The 26,831-nt window shown below is 43.5% G+C and overlaps 1 protein-coding gene across 1 annotated transcript in view; it reads right to left on the bottom strand.

The window, feature by feature from the left end:
- The window catches only part of LOC106602266 (glutathione S-transferase C-terminal domain-containing protein), a 51,586-nt gene extending 26,203 nt beyond the window's left edge, over positions 1-25,383 (bottom strand). Inside the window, exon 1 of the mRNA XM_082973951.1 lies at positions 25,215-25,383. Within this exon, the coding sequence (XP_082830077.1) occupies positions 25,215-25,383 (169 nt within the window). The remainder of the gene's footprint in view (positions 1-25,214) is intronic.
- Positions 25,384-26,831: the final 1,448 nt, after the last annotated feature.

The raw sequence follows: 26,831 nt of genomic DNA, 5'->3' as shown, positions 1-26,831 counted from the left end.
GTTGGAGACTGCAGAGAGAGGGTGTATAATTAATTTTATAATGACGGTTGTAACAACATGGCTGCATCCCATTCCCATTCACGCCCTGAGAATTTTAAATGGGAGTTTTTATTTAAGGTTTCCGGATCTAATAACCACTAAACAACGTCTGCTCGCACTAATTGCGGTTGCCTGGCTGCCTACTTAAGACTAACAAGTGCTAAAATAGCCTTATACACCTGTAGTTACAATGCTCTCTCCCTTGTAGTTGTGCACCCAAAAAAAAACAAGCAATTCCTTATTAGTTCATTCATTCACTCAGTCTGATGTAGCCTACAGTCTTCAGCCATTAATCCAATCAAGTACTGCTTCTAATAAAATAGAATACAATATTCCTGGTTTTCTGGTTTAGTGTGATAACGCGTTGTTGTTTTTCTGTCGTTTTCCCAGCAGGCACCAGGTCATGATTAGTGCACATGCTGGACTGGACTGTAGTCCACCCAGCCAAGACGTCTCCTTTCCCATGAAATGAGCCAAACCCCATCCCATACTCTCCTCCAACTCCCCCCCCCTCATCTCTGAAATTAAAGCTAGACATTTCACTCTTCTCTTGTTTTGGCACACACTCAGGGTCAGGCTGGGCCTCTTACGTCTGCTCTGAAAAATGGGGCAGGACTTGGACACCCAGCTTGACTAAATGCCTCACAAACTCACTTTCAAAGTCCGGAAAGCTCATGAATAGGATTGTCTGTTTTAAAGGGTGGCCCCGGCACCGCATCTCATTAAACCCATGGATTGAGATGATAAATAATACTGGTATAAATCAGCTGTAATAGTAGGTCTCTCTGTGATCTGAGCTACCTGTTTTGTTGCAAAGGATTTACTCATAGCCTAGTCAGAGAAAAACATCACATTGACACAAAATATGACACAATACGGATTACTGCTACTGCCTTGCAAGGAGAGCTATGCTAATACTGTGGAAGTATAGGTTTGGTCAGCCAGTACATGTTATATCCATTTCCCACGTACAAACCCCCCTAGCAGACAATAGGAATGTATGCAGGCTTGATGTTGACTAGAGATCCAAGCATGCTGCATAACTATGATGATTCATGCTGCTTAATCTGAATGAGGGCAACCAAAGGTAACGAATACCTGAGGGCTGCATCACGTCAGACTATGTTGCCAAATAAGATTGGGTGTCGGTTGCCAGGTTGGGTTGGCGTTGTCAGATTGGGTTGGGGTTGCCAGGTTGGGTACAGGTTATTAGGTTGAGGGCAACCTCCAAAGTGAAAACATGTCTGGACTGTAAAATACTGTAGTTCTGGATTCTCTGTCTATGCACGGTGGTTTAGTAGAAGCCCTAATAATATGGTGGATCTTGAAAACAACGGTAGGTTACTCAACCATCTTCCTTGTAATTCAGGAGGGATTGTGGAGTGAAAGGAGGACAATCTACATATTGATTTATGCACTCCCCCCACAGCTACATTCCTATTTGGTTTAAAATTCAAAGCCAATTTATAAATCAGTCACAGCGACAACAGTGAAGTATATCATCAACAGCCTGCGACTGTCATCAGGCGAGGGCTCAAAACAAGCCAAAGCCGACACCTGTGTGACAGGTGGACCACATCCCACATTCTACCACCGACTTCATCTCTATCAATATCATCCATTTTATGGACACAAGGACAGAAGAAAAGACATCGAAAGAAAAACAGACACTGCAGTGACTGCGAAACACAATCTTACGGTCTGAACAGACGTTCTCATTTAGACTCACCGAAGAGGCATTTATGGTAGGTATGTGCTTTGGGGAAAGAAACAATTGCCACCATTGTAAACAGAGTGACAGACAGGAGACAGATTATTAAACTAGCGTAAGTCAGTCGTAGTACAGGAGCTAGCCTATAGCATAGAGCCACTAGCATAAGTCAAAGTCATAGCACAGGAGCTAGCCTATAGCATAGAGCCACTAGCATAAGTCAAAGGCGTAGTACAGGAGCTAGCCTATAGCATAGAGCCACTAGCATAAGTCAAAGGTGTAGTACAGGAGCTAGCGTATAGCATAGAGCCACTAGCATAAGTCAAAGGCGAGGTACAGGAGCTAGCCTATAGCATAGAGCCACTAGCATAAGTCAAAGGCGAGGTACAGGAGCTAGCCTATAGCATAGAACAATCTGTTGAGCAGAGTGTGTTGTGCAGCCAAAACAACAGTGGAGGAGATAAGGAGGACAAGGGCAGCCAACCAGAAGCCACCGTCGCCGCAACATACTACCCATAAACCCTTTCTCCTCTAGTGGAGCAAGATGGAGGTCATCCAACGGAGAGGAGCGCGGTCACAGTCAGTCACATACGCTCGGAGGCAGTGGAGACGGATGTGTGTGTATGTGTGTGTGTGGCCACCCACAGAGACAGTGGCCACCCACAGAGATCCACCACTTTGTTTATTGTTGCTGCTGTATGAAATGCAAAGTCATTCCTTTGTCTTCCTCCCCCTTGACTTGACTTGACTTGACCCCCTAGACGTCATTCTGCTCACATAGTGGGTTAGCTAGTTCACCTGTTTGGTAAGTCTGATGGGATCTGATTGCGGGTTTCTTTCTGAAAGACGACCCCTGTTGTTTAACCTTACACTGAGTTCTGCTATGTGAGCGGACTAGCTGAGAAGTAACAGAGTTGCTGGTGGTGTTTGTGTTGTGTGTGTTTGAGGAAAAGAACTTTGCCACATATCTGTTCTTGGTGGTGATAATGACAACTGGGCAGGCAGCCAGAGACGACAGCCAGGGTGAGGCCTAGGGGATCCTTAGCCTTGGATGGATGCCAGGGAGGTCACCTTTCCCAGTCGGGTCCAGCGTAGGACCACCCTGCTGGGATTAGCTAATCAGGCGAGCCTGAGGATCCACGGAGCCGGCCTCTGGGCTGACACACTGACAGGAGAGCAGGATCCCTGCTGGCTTTTTTTCCTGGCACAGAGCCTTTATTTCTTCCTTTTCTGATGCCGCAGGGCTGCAACGGGCCTATGAGATGCAGCGGAACTCTGACGGTGCCCTATCAGATTGATCAGAACATAAACAGTGGGTAGCCTCGCTAGGGGGCCCCGTGTTTAGATCACAGGGATCTGGATGAGTGCTCCCACCACTAACGTCAGAGAGAGGAAGATGCTGGTTCAAAGACAAAACAGACTGGGCTGACATAAGTATGCATACATAAATAATCTAAGTAGGCTAACAATGCATATAGGCTATATTATTCCTTCTACGTAGCCTATTCATATTCATCAGCACTGATCACGTCAATGTAAAAACAGGAAGCATGTAGCACAACCATATATAATCACATAAAAGCAGCATATATCCAAGTAAGCTTTAAATAAACTGAGCATGGGCTATATTCCTTTAATACATTATTTGCAAGCACTGGGCCTAATGATCAAGTCAGTGTTCGACAGGAAGCACACATTATATCCATGAGTAAAATTACACTTTAAAGTGTAAAGTTGTCCTATCAACTTGGCTAAGTGATATTTCAGGCTTTAGAGAGAGGCCTTTAAAACATGTTCACGCTCAATGCCCTAGAACAGATTTTTCACACCACACAAACACTTAAGTCAAGGCTAACAAGCAGAAGAGAGTACTACGCCGACATTAACAGAGGCAGAAAAACTGAAAAGCTCACAGGGGTAGGCTTGGGCGGTATGCCGTATATACCGGGGTATTTGGAAAAAAACATTGGATGGTTTTTCAATACCGTCAAAACCCTTTGAAGTTTTTCAATACATGTGAATATTTGTAGCTACTTTTCAAGTTATTACCTGCAGTCAACTTGTGCAATACATTAGGAGATAAAGCAGATTGTGTTCTTCAATTCATCCGTCACATTATTTTACATTACGAAGCTTCCCGTAGTTCCCCAGAGCAGTTGAGCCAGTCATGTGTTTGTTTGTAAATAGCACAACGGGAGAAAGCAGGAGCCAGTGAGTCCATAGCGTTCTATATCTATCGGCGAGTCTGTTGTGCGTCGCACATGAGGTGATGAAGTTACACTTGTATACAATTCACTACTAAATTCTATCTTATAATGGCTTTCTGCCAGAAGTCAAAGTGAGCTCTGGATGAGTTCTGTACAGCTGCCATTTTTTCTCCTCCATTCTTCTCCTATCTGCTCCATGTACACATGCTGCTCTTCCTTCAGAAAAGCATGCATCACAACTTTGTTCATTTGCACAATTTATCTTGTTCACTTTCACTTGTAATTGTCCACACTCACCGAAAACGACATTTGGTAGTTACTAGCTATGCTTGTATAACTTTATGAGCTGGATTTGCCTGTCTTTGCAATTCGTTTATGTTCATTTTCACTTTTTTTCGCTCGTTAGCATTTAGCTAACAGCGTCTACGTGATTTCGCAATTAGTTTGTGACAATTTTGTTAGCATTCTGGTAAAAGAGGCCTAATGGGCTTTCTTGCGTTTTTAGCGCCCCCTTGTGTGCTATGCCGATAATACAGTAAATCCCAGGATGAAAGAAAGATGGTAATATGATATGAAAATCTGGATTCTGCCCAAGCCTTCACAGGGGTCAAGTGAGGACTGCTTCATCCAAAATCAAGGATGAAGAATTCAACTAGCCGGGGTGAGGCCTTGCATTGATTTCCTGCCTGTTAGCAACACATGTGCGTAGCCATTAAGATGGAGTTTTGATCGCCTTGTAAAAATGCCACATTCGCAAACACAGTGATGGAAATAACAGACTGCTCATAAAAGATGTACAGGAACAGCATGCATGTAATCCAGCAGTTAAAACGCACCTCAGACTTGCTCCTAAAAGGCATTGGCCAATTTGGCAGTCCAGGAGAAATATCAGGGTGGATATTCAGAGTGTTTGTGAGAGACCGTTGAGAATTTGTCACGCTAATTGCTGAGCGAAAACCCTGAGAAGGGTGGAGATAATCCATTTAAGAACGGCTGAGTCAAAAACAGAAATAGCCAAGCCAAGGTTTGTTTCGTTGTATATTCACAACTAGTAGCTCGACCAATGTCTTTGTGCAACAGGTGTGCTTGTCTTCCAAACACCGTGTTGCAGGCCCATGGTCAAATCTTCAAGGTTACAAAATAAATGACTTTACATCTATTAACATGCCAAAGCTGAAGCAAGCAAGAGCCTCCTTGAAAGATGCCGAGGGAAAAAAAATCGGACAATACAAAGCCTGCTGGAGGAAGTTTGTGAATGACCTATGCTATCCAAGGAGCAGAAGCTTTTACGTAACAGTCACAATGATTCGGTGAATTGTGTGGAAAACAAGCTTGAGCACAACTACCGCTGACAGAATAGTCACTGCCTGCTAGATTTCTTTAGCCCACACGCTATGACAAAACATTTCCCATAAAACCCTGTTCCCACACCAGTATAAAGTCAACCAAGTTTAGGTCTAATTACGTAATACAAACTTAATATTACACCCAAATTATCTCCATTCATTGTAATTCAAGATTCCTCCCCCGCCCCTTACATTTCGAAGCAGCCAGCCAGGCATATTTTCCTTGTTTGTTTAGCTTGGGGTGGTGATGGCAGCAGGAGCCGCTTAGGCTTGCTGCCTCTAGAAATAATAACCGTCGCTGAGCAGAGACAGATAAAGACTTGTTAAAGAGAGTTGCACTGTTTTTAAAAGATACCTTCAACATCCCTGTTATATGACAAGTCCCTGACAGACGCCCAATGTTTCCTTTAATGGACGCCACAATATCTAGTTGGCAGCTACTGATTATTACCTTGGCATTCCCACAAAACTCTTCCCTCTCTCTACTCCTCAGCCATTTGAGATTTGAAATGGCTTGCTTAGTGAATATTGATGTGTATTATTGATGTGTATATTGATGTGTATGCAGGACTCACCTGAGAAAGAGGCCTTGGTCTCAGCATGACTGCACGTCGAAATAAAGGTTAAATAAATTGCGTTGGCATGGTAAAAACGCTACCCACGGGAGCGAAGATTCTCACTTACTTATAACCATATGGTCGTCATTAGGAGAATCTATGAACCAAGAAGACAAAAAGAAAAACTAACTTGGTCAATCTCGAGGGTGTGTTGACGGCAATCTACGGCGGGCGAGGAAGTACGTTTTCACAGCACTCCTCTGGGAAAGTGTGATGTTTTAACCAGAATCACAGACATTCTAAAAGCACTACACTACGAGGGACACCATCATGGGTAGTGGTGATACAGTCCAGTAGATATTGTAGATGTGGAAATCTGACTATGGACAGTCACAAACCCACTGATCTTAGCACAGCAATCAATAGTCGTGCAGAACTACGTTTTCACAGCATTCCTCTGGGAAAGTGAGATGTTTTAACAAGAATCACAGACATAAATTCCCAGAAACCCCTAGTCTGAGGGACACCATAATGGGTGTTGTGGTGATTCAGTGCATACTGTAGATACATGCGGTAGATAGATACTGTAGCAATGGGAAGTCCACTATGGGAAGCCACAAACCCACAGACCTTAACTGCACTTGAGCTTCTGAGGCATGTGAAACAGCTTAACACCAACCAATATATAACAATGTAAGTATTAGCTATGACTTAGCTACTGGGTAAAGACCCTGTTAACTGTTGTACTGGTTTCGAGAACCACACATTTACAATCTTAAACATGGATGTGCACAATCAGAGAAAATACCATTATTCCTGCTCGGAAAAGCTAAAACTGTTGACAAGTTGTCATCGGAAAATGTTTGCTTTTGCACATATGCTTTAGTCAGTGAAACCTTTCAGTGTAGTAGGATGAGAAAGTGGTGACAAGAAAACAAAAGGTAAATGAAGTAAAAGACCAGGAGAAATAACTTCTCACCACGGATCTCTCAACAGCTTTGGAATATCTGTCAAAACATACACGGTTAAGTATGGGGGGCCAGCACAGAAAAAAAAAAAATGTATGAAATGTATGCATTCACTACTGTAAGTCGCTCTGGATAAGAGCGTCGGCTAAATGACTAAAATGTAAATGTAAATGTAAATGTTAAGTTCGCTTTAGCCAATGGCACCGTTAAAAAGAAACATTTTACAATCTACACTTGACGCAAGTGTAGGAAAACAAATCCTCTGTGTCCCAGACTTTGTATGTGGCAAAACAATATTTTGGGTATCACAAATGTCTTGTTAAAACACAAGAAAATGTCAAATCTGTGACATACAATTAAAATGTGGAAAAAGTGATTGCACTTAAAACATTTATTGATATTGCTTCTTCATGAGCAAGATTACAAAAGACTAAAGGATAACAAGACTGAACTGAAGTGCGAGTTGAGAAATCGAAGATATGCTCTTGAGATGAGACGTCAAAATAATAAAATAAAACAATTATTTACACCATCCCATCTGTTCCAAACAACACTCTAATAGCTAATGATCCAAAACTGAAATGAGCTGCTAGCTAAATCTGGAACAATATATATTTTCTCAAGTTTACTGAGGCTGTTTTTGTTGTACATTGTCCCTGCTCAAATAAACTCTAGAAATAAACTCAATAGATAAAACTCAATAAATAAATAAAACCCTTCATCCCATCAATGCCCGCCCAAACCTGGGAAAGACGTCGTCATTACCCACAGATCCTGTCAGCTTTACTACAGTAACCCCCTGTGTGTTTTGTTTGGGGTACATTCATCCTTTAGCCAGCTTTGGCTCTGTTCTTCAATCGCCCTAGATGTCAGTTAATGAGTAAGTGGCACGATGCTGCAGTCTTCATAGAGACCATGTCATTGTCTTTCGGCCAGTAACCTTTGGGAAATTCCCGAAAACCCCAGGCAGCCGGTGGAGGCTGTGCTAAGCTAAGCTCTAACCCCAGGATCAGAGAAGGCTGGCTGGGCTCCAGACCCTGTCCTCCTCCCCTCCCTCCGCTGGCTGGTTCTCAGACGGGAAAGGCCATGGCAGGGCTGCTAGATCCAGAGCCCCTCTGCTGGGAGAGATAAAGGGATTCTGCCACCGCCTCCGTGGCCATTAAACCACCCATCAGGAAGAGACATGGTTGCCCAAAGTCAAAGACAGACAAAGACGGAGTGAGCTTTAGGAAGAAAAAGTTGCTCAGGCCTGGCTCTCTCCATCTCTCCCCTCTGTCCCTGAAGTCTTGGGGGGGGGGGGGGGGGGGGGGGGGTCACTCTGGCAGGCCTCTTCTATTCTACCTCCCGTCAGGCTCTCTCCCTCGCTCCCTCTCTTTGCTCTCCCTCTCTTTGCCTGAATTCATTAGTACTTTAGCACCCACATTTGATACCAGGGAATGAGCCACTTTGTCTGGATATCGACCGATTTCCTTATTAGGAACCTACATTTCCAAATGTCTCGGCGACGTCTGAATATAATTTGTTTTTAAGGCAAGCCAGCCGGGGATAATGGCCGATTGGTCACAAATGCTACATGGTGCCCTTTCAATAATTATAGAAGGGGATTTGGATGAATCAGTATTCCATTACAATGTGTCGCCAGCATACAAAAGAGGAGAACTTTAAAAGGAGACGTCATTACTCAGTTTTCTTCTTGCACCTCCTCCATCCATAAATGAGTTGCCATCTTTCTCAACTGGTTTCTGTTGGAAACAAAATGGCCGCCAACATTAATTCTCAGTGCAACAGAAGGAAACCAGCCAACTTCCTGAAAAGGAAGTTCATTAGTTAGAGAATGTTCTATCCAAATTGAAGCTGTGTAGCCAATCACCTTTCACGGCTGTTGCTGTTATGGAGACAAAGGCTCTAGCAGCTCCATGGAGAAGTGACATCTGTTTGTTTTCAGATCCACTGAGCCGCATGCAGATGTACTGTGAGGGAAAAAAGTATTTGATCCCCTACTGATTTTGTACGTTTGCCCACTGACAAAGAAATAATCAGTCTATAATTTTAATGGTAGGTTTATTTGAACAGTGAGAGACAGAATAACAACAAAACAATCCAGAAAAAACGCACGTCAAAAATGTTATAAATTGATTTGCATTTTAATGAGGGAAAAAAGTATTTGATCCCCTCTCAATCAGAAAGATTTCTGGCTCCCAGGTGTCTTTTATACAGGTAACGAGCTGAGATTAGGAGCACACTCTTAACCTGTTTAGGATAGGGGGCAGTATTTTCACGGCCGGATAAAAAACATACCCGATTTAATCTGGTTATTACTCCTGCCCAGAAACTAGAATATGCATATAATTGTTTGATTTGGATAGAAAACACCCTAAAGTTTCTAAAACAGTTTGAATGGTGTCTGTGAGTATAACAGAACTCATATGGCAGGCCAAAACCTGAGAAGATTCTATACAGGAAGTGCCCTCTCTGACCATTTCTTGGCCTTCTATAGACTCTTTATCGAAAACAGAGGATCTCTGCTGTAACGTGACATTTTCTAAGGCTCCCATAGGCTCTCAGAAGGCGCCAGAACGGGGAATGATGACTCTGCAGTCCCTGGGCGAAAAACAGTAGCGCATTTGGATAGTGGTCGATCTCAGAACAATGACACGGGCGCGCGCGTGTACGTGAAGAGTCCATTTTACATTTTCAGTCTTTGAACGATAATATTCCCGGTCGGAATATTATCTCTATTTTACAAGAAAAATCGCATAAAAATTGATTTTAAACAGCGTTTGACATGCTTCGAAGTACGGTAATGGAATATTTTGAAATTTTTGGTCACGATATGCGCCGGCGCGTCACCCTTCGGATAGTGTCTTGAACACAAGAACAAAACGCCGCTATTTGGATATAACTATGGATTATTTGGAACCAAAACAACATTGGGTGTAAAGTAGAAGTCCTGGGAGTGCATTCTGACGAAGAACAGCAAAGGTAATCAAATTTTTCTTATAGTAAATCTGATTTTGGTGAGTGCCAAACTTGGTGGGTGTCAAAATAGCTAGCCATGATGGCCGGGCTATCTACTCAGAATATTGCAAAATGTACTTTCACCGAAAAGCTATTTTAAAATCTGACATAGCGGTTGCATAAAGGAGGTCTGTATCTATAATTCTTAAAATAATTGTTATGTTTTTTTGTGAACGTTTATCGTGAGTAATTTAGTAAATTCACCGGAAGTTTCGGTGGGTATGCTAGTTCTGAACGTCACATGCTAATGTAAAAAGCTGGTTTTTGATATAAATATGAACTTGATGTATTGTATAACATAATGTCCTAGGTGTGTCATCTGATGAAGATCATCAAAGGTTAGTGCTGATTTTAGCTGTGGTTTTGGTTTTTGTGACATTATATGCTAGCTTGAAAAATGGGTGTGTTATTATTTCTGGCTGGGTACTCTCCTGACATAATCTAATGTTTTGCTTTCGTTGTAAAGCCTTTTTGAAATCGGACAATGTGGTTAGATAAAGGAGAGTCTTGTCTTTAAAATGGTGTAAAATAGTAATATGTTTGAAAAATGGAAGTTTTTGGATTTTTGAGGAGTTTGTAATTCGCGCCACGCCCTATCATTGGATATTGGAGCGGTGTTCCGCTAGCGGAACATCTAGAGGTAAGAGGTTAAAGGGAGTGCTCCTAATCTCAGTTTGTTACCTGTATAAAAGACACCAGTCCACAGAAGCAATCAATCAATCAGATTCCAAACTCTCCACCATGGCCAAGACCAAAGAGCTCTCCAAGGATGTCAGGGACAAGACTGTAGACCTACACAAGGCTGGAATGGGCTACAAGACCATCGCCAAGCAGCTTGGTGAGAAGGTGACAACAGTTGGTGCGATTATTCGCAAATGGAAGAAACAAAAGAACTGTCAATCTCCCTCAGCCTGGGGCTCCATGCAAGATCTCACCTCGTGGAGTTGCAATGATCATGAGAACGGTGAGGAATCAGCCCAGAACTACATGGGAGGATCTTGTCAATGATCTCAAGGCAGCTGGGACCACAGTCACCAAGAAAACAATTGGTAACACACTACGCCGTGAAGGACTGAAATCTCACAGTGCCCGCAAGGTCCCCCTGCTCAAGAAAGCACATATACATGCCTGTCTGAAGTTTGCCAATGAACATCTGAATGATTCAGAGGACATCAACTCAACTAGCCGTGTTTGGAAGAGGAGGAATGCTGCCTATGACCCCAAGAACACCATCCCCACCGTCAAACATGGAGTTGGAAACATTATGCTTTGGGGGTGTTTTTCTGCTAAGGGGACAGGACAACTTCACCGCATCAAAGGGACGATGGACGGGGCCATGTACCGTCAAATCTTGGGTGAGAACCTCCTTCCCTCAGCCAGTGAATTGAAAATGGGTCGTGGATGGGTATTCCAGCATGACAATGACCCAAAACACATGGCCAAGGCAACAAAGGAGTGGCTCAAGAGGAAGCACATTAAGGTCCTGGAGTGGCCTAGCCAGTCTCCAGACCTTAATCCCATAGAAAATCTGTGGAGGGAGCTGAAGGTTCGAGTTGCCAAATGTCAGCCTCGAAATCTTAATGACGTAATGAAGATCTGCAAAAAGGAGTGGGACAAAATCCCTCCTGAGATGTGTGCAAACCTGGTGGCCAACTACAAGAAACGTCTGACCTCTGTGATTGCCAACAAGGGTTTTGCCACCAAGTACTAAGTCATGTTTTGCAGAGGGGTCAAATACTCATTTCCCTCATTAAAATGGAAATCAATTTATAACATTTTTGACATGCATTTTTCTGGATTTATTTGTTGTTATTCTGTCTCTCACTGTTCAAATAAACCTACCATTAAAATTATAGACTGATCATTTCTTTGTCAGTGGGCAAACGTACAAAATCAGCAGGAGATCAAATACTTTTTCCCCCCACTGTAGACCCGTTTCACACGCCTAGACCAAACAACAGGTATCCATTTACACACACACACACACACACACACACACACACACACACACACACACCCTTGTGACAACACACCCCTATCGGTGCATCGTCGGGACAGCAGTGTGGAGGCGTGAAGGAAGACCAAACTCATCAAGGGGAAGTGAAGGTGTGGATAACACACACACACACACACACACACACCTCAGACATGAATGAGAGAACATCCACACACAGCCCATTGTTCTAACCTCTTTACTGTGCCGAGTATGGGGGCGCCAGCAACCCCTCAACCGCAAAAACCCACCTAACCACGTTTTTGAAACCGTAAAACACTGTCATAGAGCCTTTGCAATTTAGTACCACTGAAGTTCGAACCCAAGACATTCAACACACATCACCTGTTGCATTGTTCTTCTTGCCCATCTGTTTGAACCCAAGACATTTTTTTAATTTAACCTTTATTTGTAAATAGGAACAAATACTTATTTACAATGACGGCCTACCCCGGCAAAACCCGGATTGTGCGCCGCCCTATGGGACTCCCAATCACGGCCGGATGTAATGCACCCTGGATTCGAACCAGGGACTGCAGTGACGCCTCTAGCACTGCGATACAGTGCCTTAGACCGCTGCGCCACTCGGGAGCCCACACATCACCTGTTGCATTGTACTTCTTGCCCGTCTATGCGATTCACAAAAACAACATTGTTAGTTTAACCCTGTTAAATAATGTGAGGAATGCTAGAGACGACACCAGTTTGTGGAGGGGTGAGAGATGAAGGGAGGAAGGGAGTGAGAGAACTCGCTCCGACACTGCTGACGCCAGTTAGAAGGGGAGAGCAAGCACAGCATCGAGACAAGGAGTAATAATACATAGTGTGGTTGGTGCAGTGTGTCAGAGCGACGTATGTGGGCTGCTAGAGAGGAGGGAAGGAGAGAGAGAGAGTAAGAGAGAGGGGTAGAGAGAGAGTAGAGAGAGAGGTAGAGAGAGAGAAAGGGGTAGAGAGAGAGAGAAGGGTAGAGAGAGGAGAGAGAGAGAGGGATAGGGAGAGAGGGGTGGGTAGAGAGCGAGATTGACAAGAGGAGACAGAAAACATGCTCCCCTCGCTCTTTTTCACTCTCTCGCTTTCACACACACACACCTTCTTGCTGCAGTGTGCCATAGTGTGAACCTGCTGAACTCACACATACCCCTCCTGCTGGTCTGTGACATAAATACTGTAAGTAACATAAATAAGGTAAACTGTTGCTACAGTTACCAAGGGATAAGAGCATTTATTTGGGCTGCAATCTGAGGTGCAGTTAACTCTAATGAACTTATCCTCTGCAGCAGAGGTAACTCTGGGTCTTCCTTTCCTGTGGCGGTTTTAAATGAGAGCCAGTTTCATCATAGCGCTTGATGGCTTTTGCGACTGCACTTGAAGAAACTTTGACATTTTTCATATTGACTGACCTTCATGTCTTAAAGTAATGATGGACAGTCATTTACCTTTGCTTATTTTAGCGGTTCTTGCCATAATAGGGACTTGGTATTTTACCAAATAGGGCTATCTTCTGTATACCATCCCCACCTTGTCACAACACAACTGATTGGCTCAAATAAGAAGGAAAGAAATTCCACAAATTAACTTTTAACAAGGCACAACTGTTAATTGAAATGCATTCCAGGTGACTACCTCATGAAGCTGGTTGAGAGAATGCCAAGAGTGTGCAAAGCTATCATCAAGGCAAAGGGTGGCTACTTTGAAGAATCTCAAATATGCCTTATATTTTGACACTTTTTTGGTTACTACATGATTCCATATGTGTTATTTCATAGTTTTGATGTCGTCACTATTATTCTACAATGTAGAAAATAGTCATAATAAAGAAAAACCCTTGAATAAGTAGGTGTGTCCAGACTTTTGACTGGTACTGTGTGTGCTGGACCACAGCTTGATGCTTTTATTGTCTGGTGGCTGTAAGATACAGAATGAGTTCAGACAGTGTCAATGATATTCATGACATATAATCAAGGAAGTAGAGAGAGCAGGAAAAAGTACTTTTGTAAAGTCTAAATAAATGCAGATTATCGGAATGCGACACTTTGGTTGGTATGTGTTTTTCAAGACGACACTGCTTTGCAAATAGGTTCGCAGGGAACTCGACAGTTTCGCACAAATAGTTTATTTTGATCGTAGTCTAGAGGATAATCAGGAGCTCATCATCTCACTTCTCCAGACACAGTGGGCCTCGATTGGCGCGACACGTAGGCGGACTGAAATTGGATCCTTGAAAGTGTGAATGTGAGCAATGAAATGATTTACTTTTCACTCAAAACATATAATGTTGTCACAGACCGGCACAATCTCAAAGTATTTTTTCATTAGTCCACTGTTGATACAGTCCCAAAATGTTTTACATGTTAGCAGTCAAGTTTTCAAGATTTTGGAGTTTCAAGAAGCAAAGTGTCACCGGCCACATCCTCATGATGATGCAAAATGCATGATTCATTTGAAATAAATACCAAAAGATAGTGTATTTCCCCTTTAAATAAGAGAACTTTATCAATTGTCTGTTTCACGTACCACTAATGTACAATGCTATTGATGTTATCATGGAAATTTGTACAATGAACACAAATTATACAAAAAGACTGAAAGCCTCTCTTATGTTCATTAGAATCCTCTGTTGGGTGAAGAATCGTCTGCTTTGAAACCACAACAGACAGACGGAACGAAAGAAAGAGATAAGGAAGCAGTCTCTTTTGGGTTAATGCCTCTGAGTCACTCACTCAGAGTCGCAGCGGGTGTCCAGACAACCTTGGAGAATTCTTAATCAAGCAAATAAATGGTTATGTGAGCTAGGAATTATGGGTAGAGAGAGCCGGAGTGTGACCACAACAGAGAAGACCTATAGTTATGGAGCTGAGCCACAATGGTCCACCTCTGCATTATAAAAGGAAGTTGAGTCACTGTGGTGGCACCACTGGTACCCCCATTAAAATAGGAGGTTGATTGTCATGATGAGAACAAGTGACAGGTCTTAAAAAAGGGGGAGAAAGAGGTCTTGGCATGAGGAAAGGGCAGCACCCTTCTGTGTGACCTTCTGTAATGAGCAGAATGACAGCATTTATTCACACATTCTGACACACAATTATAATTATCCCTTTAGAATCTGTGAGGGACATCGTTTTCTTTTAAAATGAAGTGATCTGCATTGCATTGCTTATAGGCTCTGCATTAAAAAAGAGAGTTGAGTCACTGTGTTTGTCCACCATTAACAGAGGGGCTTGATTGTCATGGTCAGAACAAGTGACAGGTCTGAAGAGAGGAGAGAGGGGTCTTGGCATAAGAAGAGAGAGGTCTTGGCATAAGAAGAGAGAGGTCTTGGCATAAGAAGAGAGGGGAGAGAAAGGTCTTAGCATAAGGGAGAGAGAGGTCTTGGCATAAGGAGAGAGAGAGGTCTTGGCATAAGGGGAGAGAGGAGAGAAAGGTCTTGGCATAAGGAGAGAGAGAGGTCTTGGCATAAGGGGAGAGAGGAGAGAGAGGTCTTGGCATAAGGAGAGAGAGAGGTCTTGGCATAAGGGGAGAGAGGAGAGAGAGGTCTTGGCATAAGGAGAGAGAGAGGTCTTGGCATAAGAAGAGAGGGGAGAGAAAGGTCTTGGCATAAGGGAGAGAGAGGTCTTGGCATAAGGAGAGAGAGAGGTCTTGGCATAAGGGGAGAGAGGAGAGAGAGGGCTTGGCATAAAGGGAGAGAGAAATCTTGGCATAAGGAGAGAGAGAGGTCTTGGCATAAGGGGAGAGAGGAGAGAGAGGTATTGGCATAAGGAGAGAGAGAGGTCTTGGCATAAGGGGAGAGAGGAGAGAGAGGTCTTGGCATAAGGGGAGAGAGGTCTTGGCATAAGGGGAGAGAGATATTGGCATAAGGGGAGAGAGGAGAGAGAGGTCTTGGCATAAGAAGAGAGGGGAGAGAAAGGTCTTGGCATAAGGGAGAGAGAGGTCTTGGCATAAGGAGAGAGAGAGGTCTTGGCATAAGGGGAGAGAGGAGAGAGAGGGCTTGGCATAAAGGGAGAGAGAAATCTTGGCATAAGGAGAGAGAGAGGTCTTGGCATAAGGGGAGAGAGGAGAGAGAGGTATTGGCATAAGGAGAGAGAGAGGTCTTGGCATAAGGGGAGAGAGGAGAGAGAGGTCTTGGCATAAGGGGAGAGAGGTCTTGGCATAAGGGGAGAGAGATATTGGCATAAGGGGAGAGAGGAGAGAGAGGTCTTGGCATAAGGGGAGAGGAGAGAGAGGTCTTGGCATAAGGGGAGAGGAGAGAGAGGTCTTGGCATAAGGGGAGAGAGGAGAGAGAGGTCTTGGCATAAGGGGAGAGGAGAGAGAGGTCTTGGCATGAGGTGAGAGAGGAGAGAGAGGACTTGGCATAAGAGGAGAGGAGAGAGAGGTCTTGGCATAAGGGAAGAGGAGAGAGTGGTCTTGGCATAAGGGAAGAGGAGAGAGAGGTCTTGGCATAAGGGGAGAGGAGAGAGATGTCTTGGCATGAGGTGAGAGAGGAGAGAGAGGACTTGGTATGAGGAGAGAGGAGAGAGTGGTCTTGCCATAAGGGGAGAGGAGAGAGTGGTCGTGGCATAAGGGGAGAGGAGAGAGAGGTCTTGGCATAAGGGAAGAGGAGAGAGGTCTTGGCATAAAGGGAGAGGAGAGAGATGTCTTGGCATGAGGTGAGAGAGGAGAGAGAGGACTTGGCATGAGGGAAGAGGAGAGAGAGGTCTTGGCATAAGGGGAGAGGAGAGAGAGGACTTGGCATAAGGGGAGAGGAGAGAGATGTCTTGGCATGAGGTGAGAGGAGAGAGAGGTCTTGGCATAAGGGGAGAGGAGAGAGAGGTCTTGGCATGAGGTGAGAGAGGAGAGAGAGGTCTTGGCATGAGGGAAGAGGAGAGAGAGGTCTTGGCATAAGGGGAGAGGAGAGAGAGGACTTGGCATAAGGGGAGAGGAGAGAGATGTCTTGGCATGAGGTGAGAGGAGAGAGAGGTCTTGGCATAAGGGGAGAGGAGAGAGAGGTCTTGGCATGAGGTGAGAGAGGAGAGAGAGGTCTTGGCATGAGGGAAGAGGAGAGAGAGGTCTTGGCATAAAGGGAGAGGAGAGAGAGGACTTGGCATAAGGGGAGAGGCGAGAGATGTCTTGGCATAAGGGGAGAGGAGAGAGATGTCTTGGCATGAGGTGAGAGAGGAGAGAGAGGTCTTGGCATAAAGTGAGAGAGGAGAGAGAGGACTTGGTATGAGGAGAGAGGAGAGAGAGGTCTTGGCATAAGGGGAGAGGAGAGAGAGGTCTTGGCATGAGGTGAGAGAGGAGAGAGAGGTCTTGGCATGAGGGAAGAGGAGAGAGAGGTCTTGGCATAAGGGAAGAGGAGAGAGAGGTCTTGGCATGAGGGGAGAGGAGAGAGAGGTCTTGGCATAAGGGGAGAGGAGAGAGAGGTCTTGGCATGAGGGGAGAGGAGAGAGAGGTCTTGGCATAAGGTGAGAGAGGAGAGAGAGGTCTTGGCATAAGGGGAGAGGAGAGAGAGGTCTTGGCATAAAGTGAGAGAGGAGAGAGAGGACTTGGTATGAGGAGAGAGGAGAGAGAGGTCTTGGCATAAGGGGAGAGGGGAGATAGGTCTTGGCATAAGGGAAGAGGAGAGAGAGGTCTTGGCATGAGGGGAGAGGAGAGAGAGGTCTTGGCATAAGGGGAGAGGAGAGAGAGGTCTTGGCATGAGGGGAGCGGAGAGAGAGGTCTTGGCATGAGGTGAGAGAGGAGAGAGAGGACTTGGCATAAGGGGAGAGGAGAGAGAGGTCTTGGCATAAGGGAAGAGGAGAGAGAGGTCTTGGCATGAGGGGAGAGGAGAGAGATGTCTTGGCATAAGGGGAGAGGAGAGAGAGGTCTTGCCATAAGGGAAGAGGAGAGAGAGGTCTTGGCATGAGGGGAGAGGAGAGAGAGGTCTTGGCATAAGGGGAGAGGAGAGAGAGGTCTTGGCAAAAGGGGAGAGGAGTGAGAGGTCTTGGCATAAGGGGAGAGGAGAGAGATGTCTTGGCATGAGGTGAGAGAGGAGAGAGAGGACTTGGCATGAGGGAAGAGGAGAGAGAGGTCTTGGCATAAGGGGAGAGGAGAGAGAGGTCTTGGCATAAGGGGAGAGGAGAGAGAGGTCTTGGCATAAGGGGAGAGGAGAGAGAGGTCTTGGCAAAAGGGGAGAGGAGAGAGAGGTCTTGGCATAAGGGGAGAGGAGAGAGAGGTCTTGGCATGAGGTGAGAGAGGAGAGAGAGGACTTGGTATGAGGAGAGAGGACTTGGTATGAGGAGAGGGCAGCACCCTTCTGTGTGACCTAATGAGCAGAATAACAGCATTTATTCACACATTCTGACACACAATTATAATTATCTTCATGTAGTCTATGAGAGACATTCTGTAGTTTTCTTTCAAATGAAAGTGATCTACAATTCCATTGCTTCTGGCATAAGGCTTATGATGCTTCAGATTACAGATGCCACTTCTAAATCACAACAAAAAGGACTGAGGCATGACCTGTAACCACTTTAGGGTGCTGACTCTTTAGTGAAATAGTTTTCTTTCAACATTTCTCTCTCTTACAAATGCCATTTCTATGATCACTTTAAAGACATTAGGCAAAACCACTCTAATTGCTTATTTCAGCTGGCTTACTTTCTAGGGGAGAGTGTCTTCGTATACCCCAAAGCTCACATTCTCAACACGCGACAATTGGAAGTAATTAATTAAACTCTGAGTCTAGACTAGTGAGAACAGAGTAACCTAAACCCTCTGAAAGCGTAGGGGAGCTCCAGGCAGTTTTCCCCTCCATCACTGCGAAGAACAAGTGCTTATTGAGCAAAACAAAATTGGGAATCGGAAAGAGGATGAATATTTATGATCTGACATTCGCGGGGAGCAGACGATGATTCCAAACGGACACAACCCGTGGCGCTGCATTCAAATGTAGCCGTCGACTCAAACCTCAAACAGTTTCAACAAACACTGAAATTCGGTTGAAATAGCCCTGAAATCCTCAAGAGAACCGGTTGTGTTTGAACTGCAATCACAGAAATAAAATGCCAATTATCGGCCTAATTGTGCGTAACAACCCTTGAAGCCTCTTGTTGCTAGGTCCTAGTTGTATTGGGATCTTTAAATATGGGTAAGAAAATTGACCTTTTCTTGTTTACCCCCGAGCCTGGTTTGGCAGGAGACGCCTGGGGAAGAGCACCTTTCGACAAGTATCTGCCACGTAGGCAGACAGTTCCTCCTCTACCTCCCTCTCTCCCTGTTCCCTTGTCACTCACATCCAGAAAGAACCCCCACATCCCATCCACCGCACACCCAAAGACAGACAGAAATATAAATGAGTGCACACCACACACACACACACTGATGCACACACACAAACTCAACACACTCACACACGGGTAGATAGAGTAATACACACACACGGACATGCGTGCAGGCCCACACACCTTCTGACAGGGGAGTCATTCCACGTTCCCAACAACCCGTCTCCCAGTGAGACAGACTTCACCCCAGGGCCCTGAGACGGACAGCTCTCTGACAAGTGATGATCAGACAGACTCCTCTACTCTCAGGCTGGCTGAGCCTTAGACCAACTGCATAACAGCATAACATACAGAAGAGTGTGTGTGTGTGTGTGTGTGTGTGTGTGTGTGTGTGTGTGTGTGTGTGTGTGTGTGTGTGTGTGTGTGTGTGTGTGTGTGTGTGTGTGTGTGTGTGTGTGTGTGTGTGTGTGTGTGTGTGTGTGTGTGTGTGTGTGTGTGTGTGTGTGTGTGTGTGTGTGTGTGCTACCCATTGCAAAGATTGGCTGAGAATTGTACATTTCTATCTTAATGTGCATTGGGCAAGTTTTAATGGTGGTGGAAAATGTCTGTGAAAACAAGCGATAATACAGTATATCCAGAAGGGGTATAATCTACACATACAGTCTGTTGGTGGTTGCTGCTAACATCTCCGTCAAACTGACAGCATCTCAGCCCATTCTAAATATGGACTTTTCAAAGAAACGTATTCATTCTATATCAACTGTCAGACAGTCTTCCTTCAGAGAATTCCCATATGTGACTACCTAGACAGCACTAACTCCTACCTGTTTATGCTGTATGGGTGTTATGATCAAAACAGAGATGAATATGATATTGCCTTGGAATATCCATAACAAGCATCCAAACGCAGCAGCAATCAAGAGTTCATTTCTGGACGGTCTATACCAATACACTGCCTTTGATGTGTCTTCCTGCAACACACATAACAGGAGGTCCTAATAGCCATACCGTATGACTAGCTTGGTAGCTCATATCACAAGTGTATCAGGTGTGCATCCCAGATGTGAAAACACTCATCTGGTCCTTCACATATTCTCTCAGCATGTATTGGACTAGATGTGAAAGTGTGGGCTAAGACAAGTCTACTGTTCTGGAGCTCAAATGACAAAACAGAGGATATTTTTCTTTGCGTGGGTGGAAGACAATTTTGCTGAGATTAAACATTTTGGTGGAAAATTGAGTCAAATACGGTCCCATCTCAGGTCCAGCTGTTAGAGACTTGGGACTGTTTATATATAACCTATGGGCTAAAAACTGTAGCGATCAGCTCAAGAGTGGTACTGTTAGGGTCGTTCCACATTGGAGTCCATTTTGGGTAGTGTGTAGAGGTCGGCCGATTATGATTTCTTTTTTTTCACCGCCGATACCGATTATTGGATGACCAAAAACCACCGATACCGATTAAAATCGGACGATTGTTATGTATATAAACTTAGCAAAAAAAGAAACGTCCCTTTTTCAGGACCCGGTCTTTCAAAGATAATTTGTAAAAATCAAAATAACTTAAAAGATCTTCAATGTAAAGAGTTTAAACATTGTTTATGGTTGGATTTGCGTTTATCGTCGAAGGAATGACCATTACTCCGAGGCCTGTACTCTGGAGCGGGATCGATTTGGAGATGGAGGGCCCGTCATGGTCTGGGGCGGTGTGTCACAGACTGAGCTTGTTGTCATTGCAGGCAATCTCAACACTGTGCGTTACAGGGAAGACATCCCCCTCCCTCATGTGGTACCCTTCCTGCAGGCTCATCCTGACATGACCCTCCAGCATGACAATGCCACCAGTCATACTGCTCATTCTGTGCGTGATTTCCTGCAAGACATGAACGTCAGTGCTCTGTCATGGCCAGCGAAGAGCCCGGATCTCAATCCCATTGAGCACGTCTGAGACCTAACGGATCGGAGGGTGAGGGCTAAGGCCATTCCCCCCAGAAAGGTCCGGAAACTTGCAGGTGCCTTGGTGGAAGAGTGCGGTAACATCTCACAGCAAGAAATGGCAAATCTGGTGCAGTCCATGAGGAGGAGCTGCACTGCAGTACTTAATGCAGCTGGTGGCCACACCAGATACTGACTGTTACTTTGTTCAGGGACACATTATTCCATTTATGTTAGTCACATGTCTGTGGAACTTGTTCAGTTTATGTCTCAGTTGTTGAATCTTGTTATGTTTATAGAAATATTTACACGTGAAGTTTGCTGAAAATAAATGCAGTTGACAGTGAGAGGACATTTCTTTTTTTGCTGAGTTTATTTGTAATAATGCCAATTACAACAATACTTAATAAACAATGAACACTTATTTTAACTTAATATAATACATAAATAAAATCAATTTAGTCCCAAATAAATAATTAAACATGTTCAATTTGGTTTAAATAATGCAAAAACACAGTGTTGGAGAAGAAAGTAAAAGTGCAATATGTGCCATGTAAAAAAGCTAACGTTTAAGTTCCTTGCTCAGAACATGAGAACATATGAAAGCTGGTGGTTCCTTTTAACATGTCTTCAATATTCCCAGTTCCGAAGTTTTAGGTTGTAGTTATTATAGGAATTATGACACGTCAACTATTTCTCTCTATACCATTTGTATTTCATATTGCTTTGACTATTGGATGTTCTTATAGGCACTTTAGCATTGCCAGCCTAATCTCGGGAGTTGATATGCTTGAAGTCATAAACAGCGCTGTGCCTCAAGCATTGCTAAGAGCTGCTCGCAAACGCAGTAAAGCGCTGTTTGAATGAATGCTTACGAGCCTGCTGCTGCCTACCACCGCTCAGTCAGACTGCTCTATCAAATATCAAATCATTGACTTAATTATAATAAACACACAGAAATACGAGCCTAGACGTTCCGCTAGCGGAACACCTGCTCCAATATCCAATGATAGGCGTGGCGCGAATGACAAATTCCTCAAAAAACCCAAAACTTCCATTTTTCAAACATATGACTATTTTACACCATTTTAAAGACAAGACTCTCCTTAATCTAACCACACTGTCCGATTTCAAAAAGGCTTTACAGCGAAAGCAAAACATTAGATTATGTCAGCAGAGTACACAGCCAGAAATAATCAGACACCCATTTTTCAAGCTAGCATATAATGTCACATAAATCAAAACCACAGCTAAATGCAGCACTAACCTTTGATGATCTTCATCAGATGACAACCCTAGGACATTATGTTATACAATACATGCATGTTTTGTTCAATCAAGTTCATATTTATATCCAAAAAACAGCTTTTTACATTAGCATGTGACGTTCAGAATTAGCATACCCCCCGCAAACTTCCGGTGAATTTAGTAAATTACTCATGATAAACGTTGACAAAATACATAATTATTTTAAGAATTATAGATACAGAACTCCTTTGTGCAATCGAGGTGTCCGATTTTAAAATAGCTTTTCGGTGAAAGCACATTTTGCAATATTCTGAGTAGATAGCCCAGCCATCACGGCTAGCTATTTTGACACCCACCAAGTTTAGCCCTGACCAAACTCCGATTTACTATTAGAAAAGTTTGATTACCTTTGGTGTTCTTCGTCAGAATGCACTCCCAGGACTGCTACTTCAATAACAAATGTTGGTTTGGTTCAAAATAATCCATAGTTATATCCAAATAGCGGCGTTTTGTTCGTGCGTTCAAGACACTATCCAAGGGTGACGAAGGGTTACGCGCCCGACGCGTTTCGTGACAAAAAAATTCTAAATATTCCATTACCGTACTTCGAAGCATGTCAACCGCTGTTTAAAATCAATTTTTATGCCATTTTTCTCGTAAAAAAGCGATAATATTCAGACTGGGAAAACGTGTTTACGTACAAAGAGAGAGAAAATAAAAACATGGGATCCCCTCGTGCACGAGCCTGAGTCTCATAGTACTCTGACCGGCCACTATCCAAACGCGCTAATGTTTTTCAGCCAGGGCCTGCAAAGCCACGATTCAGCTTTTTGCCACCTTCTGAGAGCCCATGGGAGCCGTAGGAAGTGTCACGTAACAGCAGAGATCCCCTGTATTGGATAGAGATAATCAAGAAGGCCAAGAAATGGTCAGACAGGGTACTTCCTGTACAGAATCTTCTCAGGTTTTGGCCTGCCAAATGAGTTCTGTTATACTCACAGACACCATTCAAACAGTTTTAGAAACTTTGGAGTGTTTTCTATCCAAAGCTAATAATTATATGCATATTCTAGTTTCTGGGCAGGAGTAATAATCAGATTAAATCGGGTACGTTTTTTATCTGGCCGTGAAAATACTGCCCCCTAGTCATAACAGGTTAATATGGTCAAATCCAGAAACTATCATTTTGAAAACAAAACGTTTATTCTTTCAGTGAGATATGGAACCGTTCCGTATTTTATCGAACGGGTGGCAACCCTAAGTCTAAATATTCCTGTTACATTGCACAACCTTCAATGTTATGTGATAATTATGTACAATTCTGGCAAATGAATTACGGTCTTGGTTAGGAAGAAATGGTCTTCACACAGTTCGCAACGAGACAGCCGGCCCAAACTGTTGCATATACCGATTCTGCTTGCACTGAACGCAAGAGAAGTGACACAATTTCCCTAGTTAATATTGCCTGCTAATATGCAGGTTTAAAAAAATATACTTCTGTGTATTGATTCGAAGGAATTGATGTTCATGGTTAGGTACATTTGTGCAACGAATGTGCTTTTGTTAAATCATCACCCGTTTGGCAAAGTTGAAGTGGGCTGTGATTCGATGGTAAATTAACAGGCACCGCTTTGATTATATGCAACGCAGGACACGCCTAGTAATATCATCAACCATGTGTAGTTAACTAGTGATTGTGAAGATTGTTTTTTATGAGATAAGTTTAATGCTAGCTAGTAACTTACCTTGGCTCCTTGCAACCACAGGTCCTTTTGATGCTGCACTCCCGTAACATGTGGTCAGCCTGCCACGCAGTCTCCTCGTGGATTGCAATGTAATCGGACAATTACCGATTGTTATGAAAACTTGAAATCGGTCACCTCTAGTAGTGTGTCATCTCATTTTAACATTCTGTCATAAAGAGCACATTTTAAACTTATAAAAAAAAACATGTTTTCCCATTTCAAGAGGTTAAATTAAATAAAGTGGTTATATTAGGTGCTTATTAGGTGTCAAATAAAGTAACAAGGAATAGTTTTAATGAAAAAGGAATAGTTTCACCATATTAAAATAAAGAAACAGGGAATAGTTTTAATGAAAAAGGAATAGTTTCACCATATTAAAATAAAGAAACAGGGAATAGTTTTAATGAAAAAGGAATAGTTTCACCATATTAAAATAAAGAAACAGGGAATAGTTTTAATGAAAAAGGAATAGTTTCACCATATTAAAATAAAGAAACAGGGAATAGTTTTAATGAAAAAGGAATAGTTTCACCATATTAAAATAAAGAAACAGGGAATAGTTTTAATGAAAAAGGAATAGTTTCACCATATTAAAATAAAGAAACAGGGAATAGTTTTAATTAAAAAGGAATAGTTTCACCATATTAAAATTAGTTCAGTTCACGTAACAGAATTTACCTTTTACAGTTTTTATTTGTATTCTTTATGAATCACATGAACCAAACAATGTAACAGTAAACATGTTGTCCCCAACGAATGATGCAGCGGTGTGGGACAATAATAATCTTCAGAAATGACTGTCAAAGCAACACAATAACTAGGGCTTTACAATGATGATGAAAACTTGGGAGACTTTTTGTGGTTAAGTGGGTTCAAACCTTCCTTCAAGACACAGTGTGCGCACAGAGGGACGTTTGTGCGGTTGTTAAAGCAACCGCACCACACTTAACATCTGTACTTACACCTTCACTAAGCCAACACCCCCGCCCTGACAACACTGTGGCCTCCACTTACACCTTCACTAAGCCTACACCCCCACAAGACTCCAGCAACAATGATCCTAACATTAACTCTGTTCATTAATCTCCTTGTACCAAAACAAGAGCTCGTAATGAGAATGTTATAGGCATGACAGCTATGTGCCTCCCTCCATCTCTCTCCCTCCCTCCTCCTCCTCCATTCCTCCATGCGTGGCTGCAGGGACGGCACCTCCTCCGTTCCTCCATGCGTGGCTGCAGGGACGGCACCTCCTCCGTTCCTCCATGCGTGGCTGCAGGGACGGCACCTCCTCCGTTCCTCCATGCGTGGCACCTCCTCCGTTCCTCCATGCGTAGCTGCAGGGACGGCACCTCCTCTGTTCCTCCGGCCCAGACGGCATCCCTAGCCGCGTTCTCGGAGCTTGCACAAACCAGCTGGCTGGAATGTTTACGGACATATTCAATCTCTCCCTATCCCAGTCGGTTGTTCCCACTTGCTTCAAGATGTCCACCATTGTTCCTGTACCCAGGAAAGCAAAGGTAACTGAACTAAATGACTAGTACCCCGTGGCACTCACTTCTATCATCATGAAGTGCTTTGGGAGGCTAGTTAAGGATCATATCACCTCTACCTTACCTGACACCCTAGACCCACTTCAACTTGCTTAACGCCCCAACAGATCCACATCTGGACACGAGGAATAGCCATGTAAAAATGCTGTTCATTGAGTATAGCTCAGCCTTCAACACCCTCATCATTAACTTCTTTGAGATCTGGGGACAGTATTGAGTAGCTTGGATGAATAAGGTGCCCCGAGTAAACTGCCTGCTACTCAGACCCAAAAGCTAGAATATGCATATAATTAGTAGATTTGGATAGAAAACACTGAAGTTTCTAAAACTGTTTGAATGATGTCTGTGAGTATAACAGAACTCATATGGCAGGCAAAAATCTGAGAAAAAAATCCAACCAGGAAGTGGGAAATCTGAGGTTGTAGTTTTTTCAAGTGATCCAATATACAGTGTCTGTGGGGTCATATTTCAACAGTCTTTAGGACGTTGTTTCATGCTTCTACTGTGAATGGGGAGAGAATAAGAGCTGTTTGAACCAGGTGTCTGGCAGAATGCAATGAGCTAAGTTACGTGCGCGGCCGTGTGTACGAGCTGCGTTCCTTTTCATTTCTAAAGACAAAGGAATTGTCCGGTTGGAATATTATTGAAGATTTATGATAAAAAACATCCTAAAGATTGATTCTATACATCGTTTGACATGTTTCTACAAACTGTAATGCAACTTTTTGGACTTTTCGTCTGGACTTAGTGCATGCGCCTTGTGCATTTGGAATAGTGAACTGAAAGGCGGTATAAGGACTTTATCGAAAGAAAACAAACATTTATTGTGGAACTGGGATTCCTGGGAGTGCAATCTGATGAAGATCATCAAAGGTAAGTGAATATTTATAATGCTATTTCTGACTTTTGTTGACTCCACAACATGGCGGGTTTTGGCTTGTTTTGGTGGCTGAGCGCTGTACTCAGATTATCGCATGGTGTGCTTTTGCCGTAAAGCTTTTTTGAAATCTGACACAGCGGTTGCATTAAGGAGAGGTGTATCTTTAATTCTATGTAAAACACTTGTATCTTATATCAATGTTTATGATGAGTATTTCTGTAAATTGATGTGGCTCCCTGCAAAATCACTGGATGTTTTGGAGGCAAAACATTACTGAGCATAACGCGCCAATGTAAACTGAGATTTTTGGATATAAATATGAACTTTATCGAACAAAACATACATGTATTGTGTAACATGAAGTCCTATGAGTGCCATCTGATGAAGATCATGAAA

The sequence above is a fragment of the Salmo salar genome, chromosome 04, assembly GCF_965601325.2.
Source record: "Salmo salar chromosome 04, fSalSal1, whole genome shotgun sequence".
In the NCBI taxonomy this organism is placed as follows: Eukaryota; Metazoa; Chordata; class Actinopteri; order Salmoniformes; family Salmonidae; genus Salmo; species Salmo salar.
The sequence above is the reverse complement of the archived record's forward strand: the minus strand, read 5'-3'. Positions and strand labels throughout refer to the sequence as shown.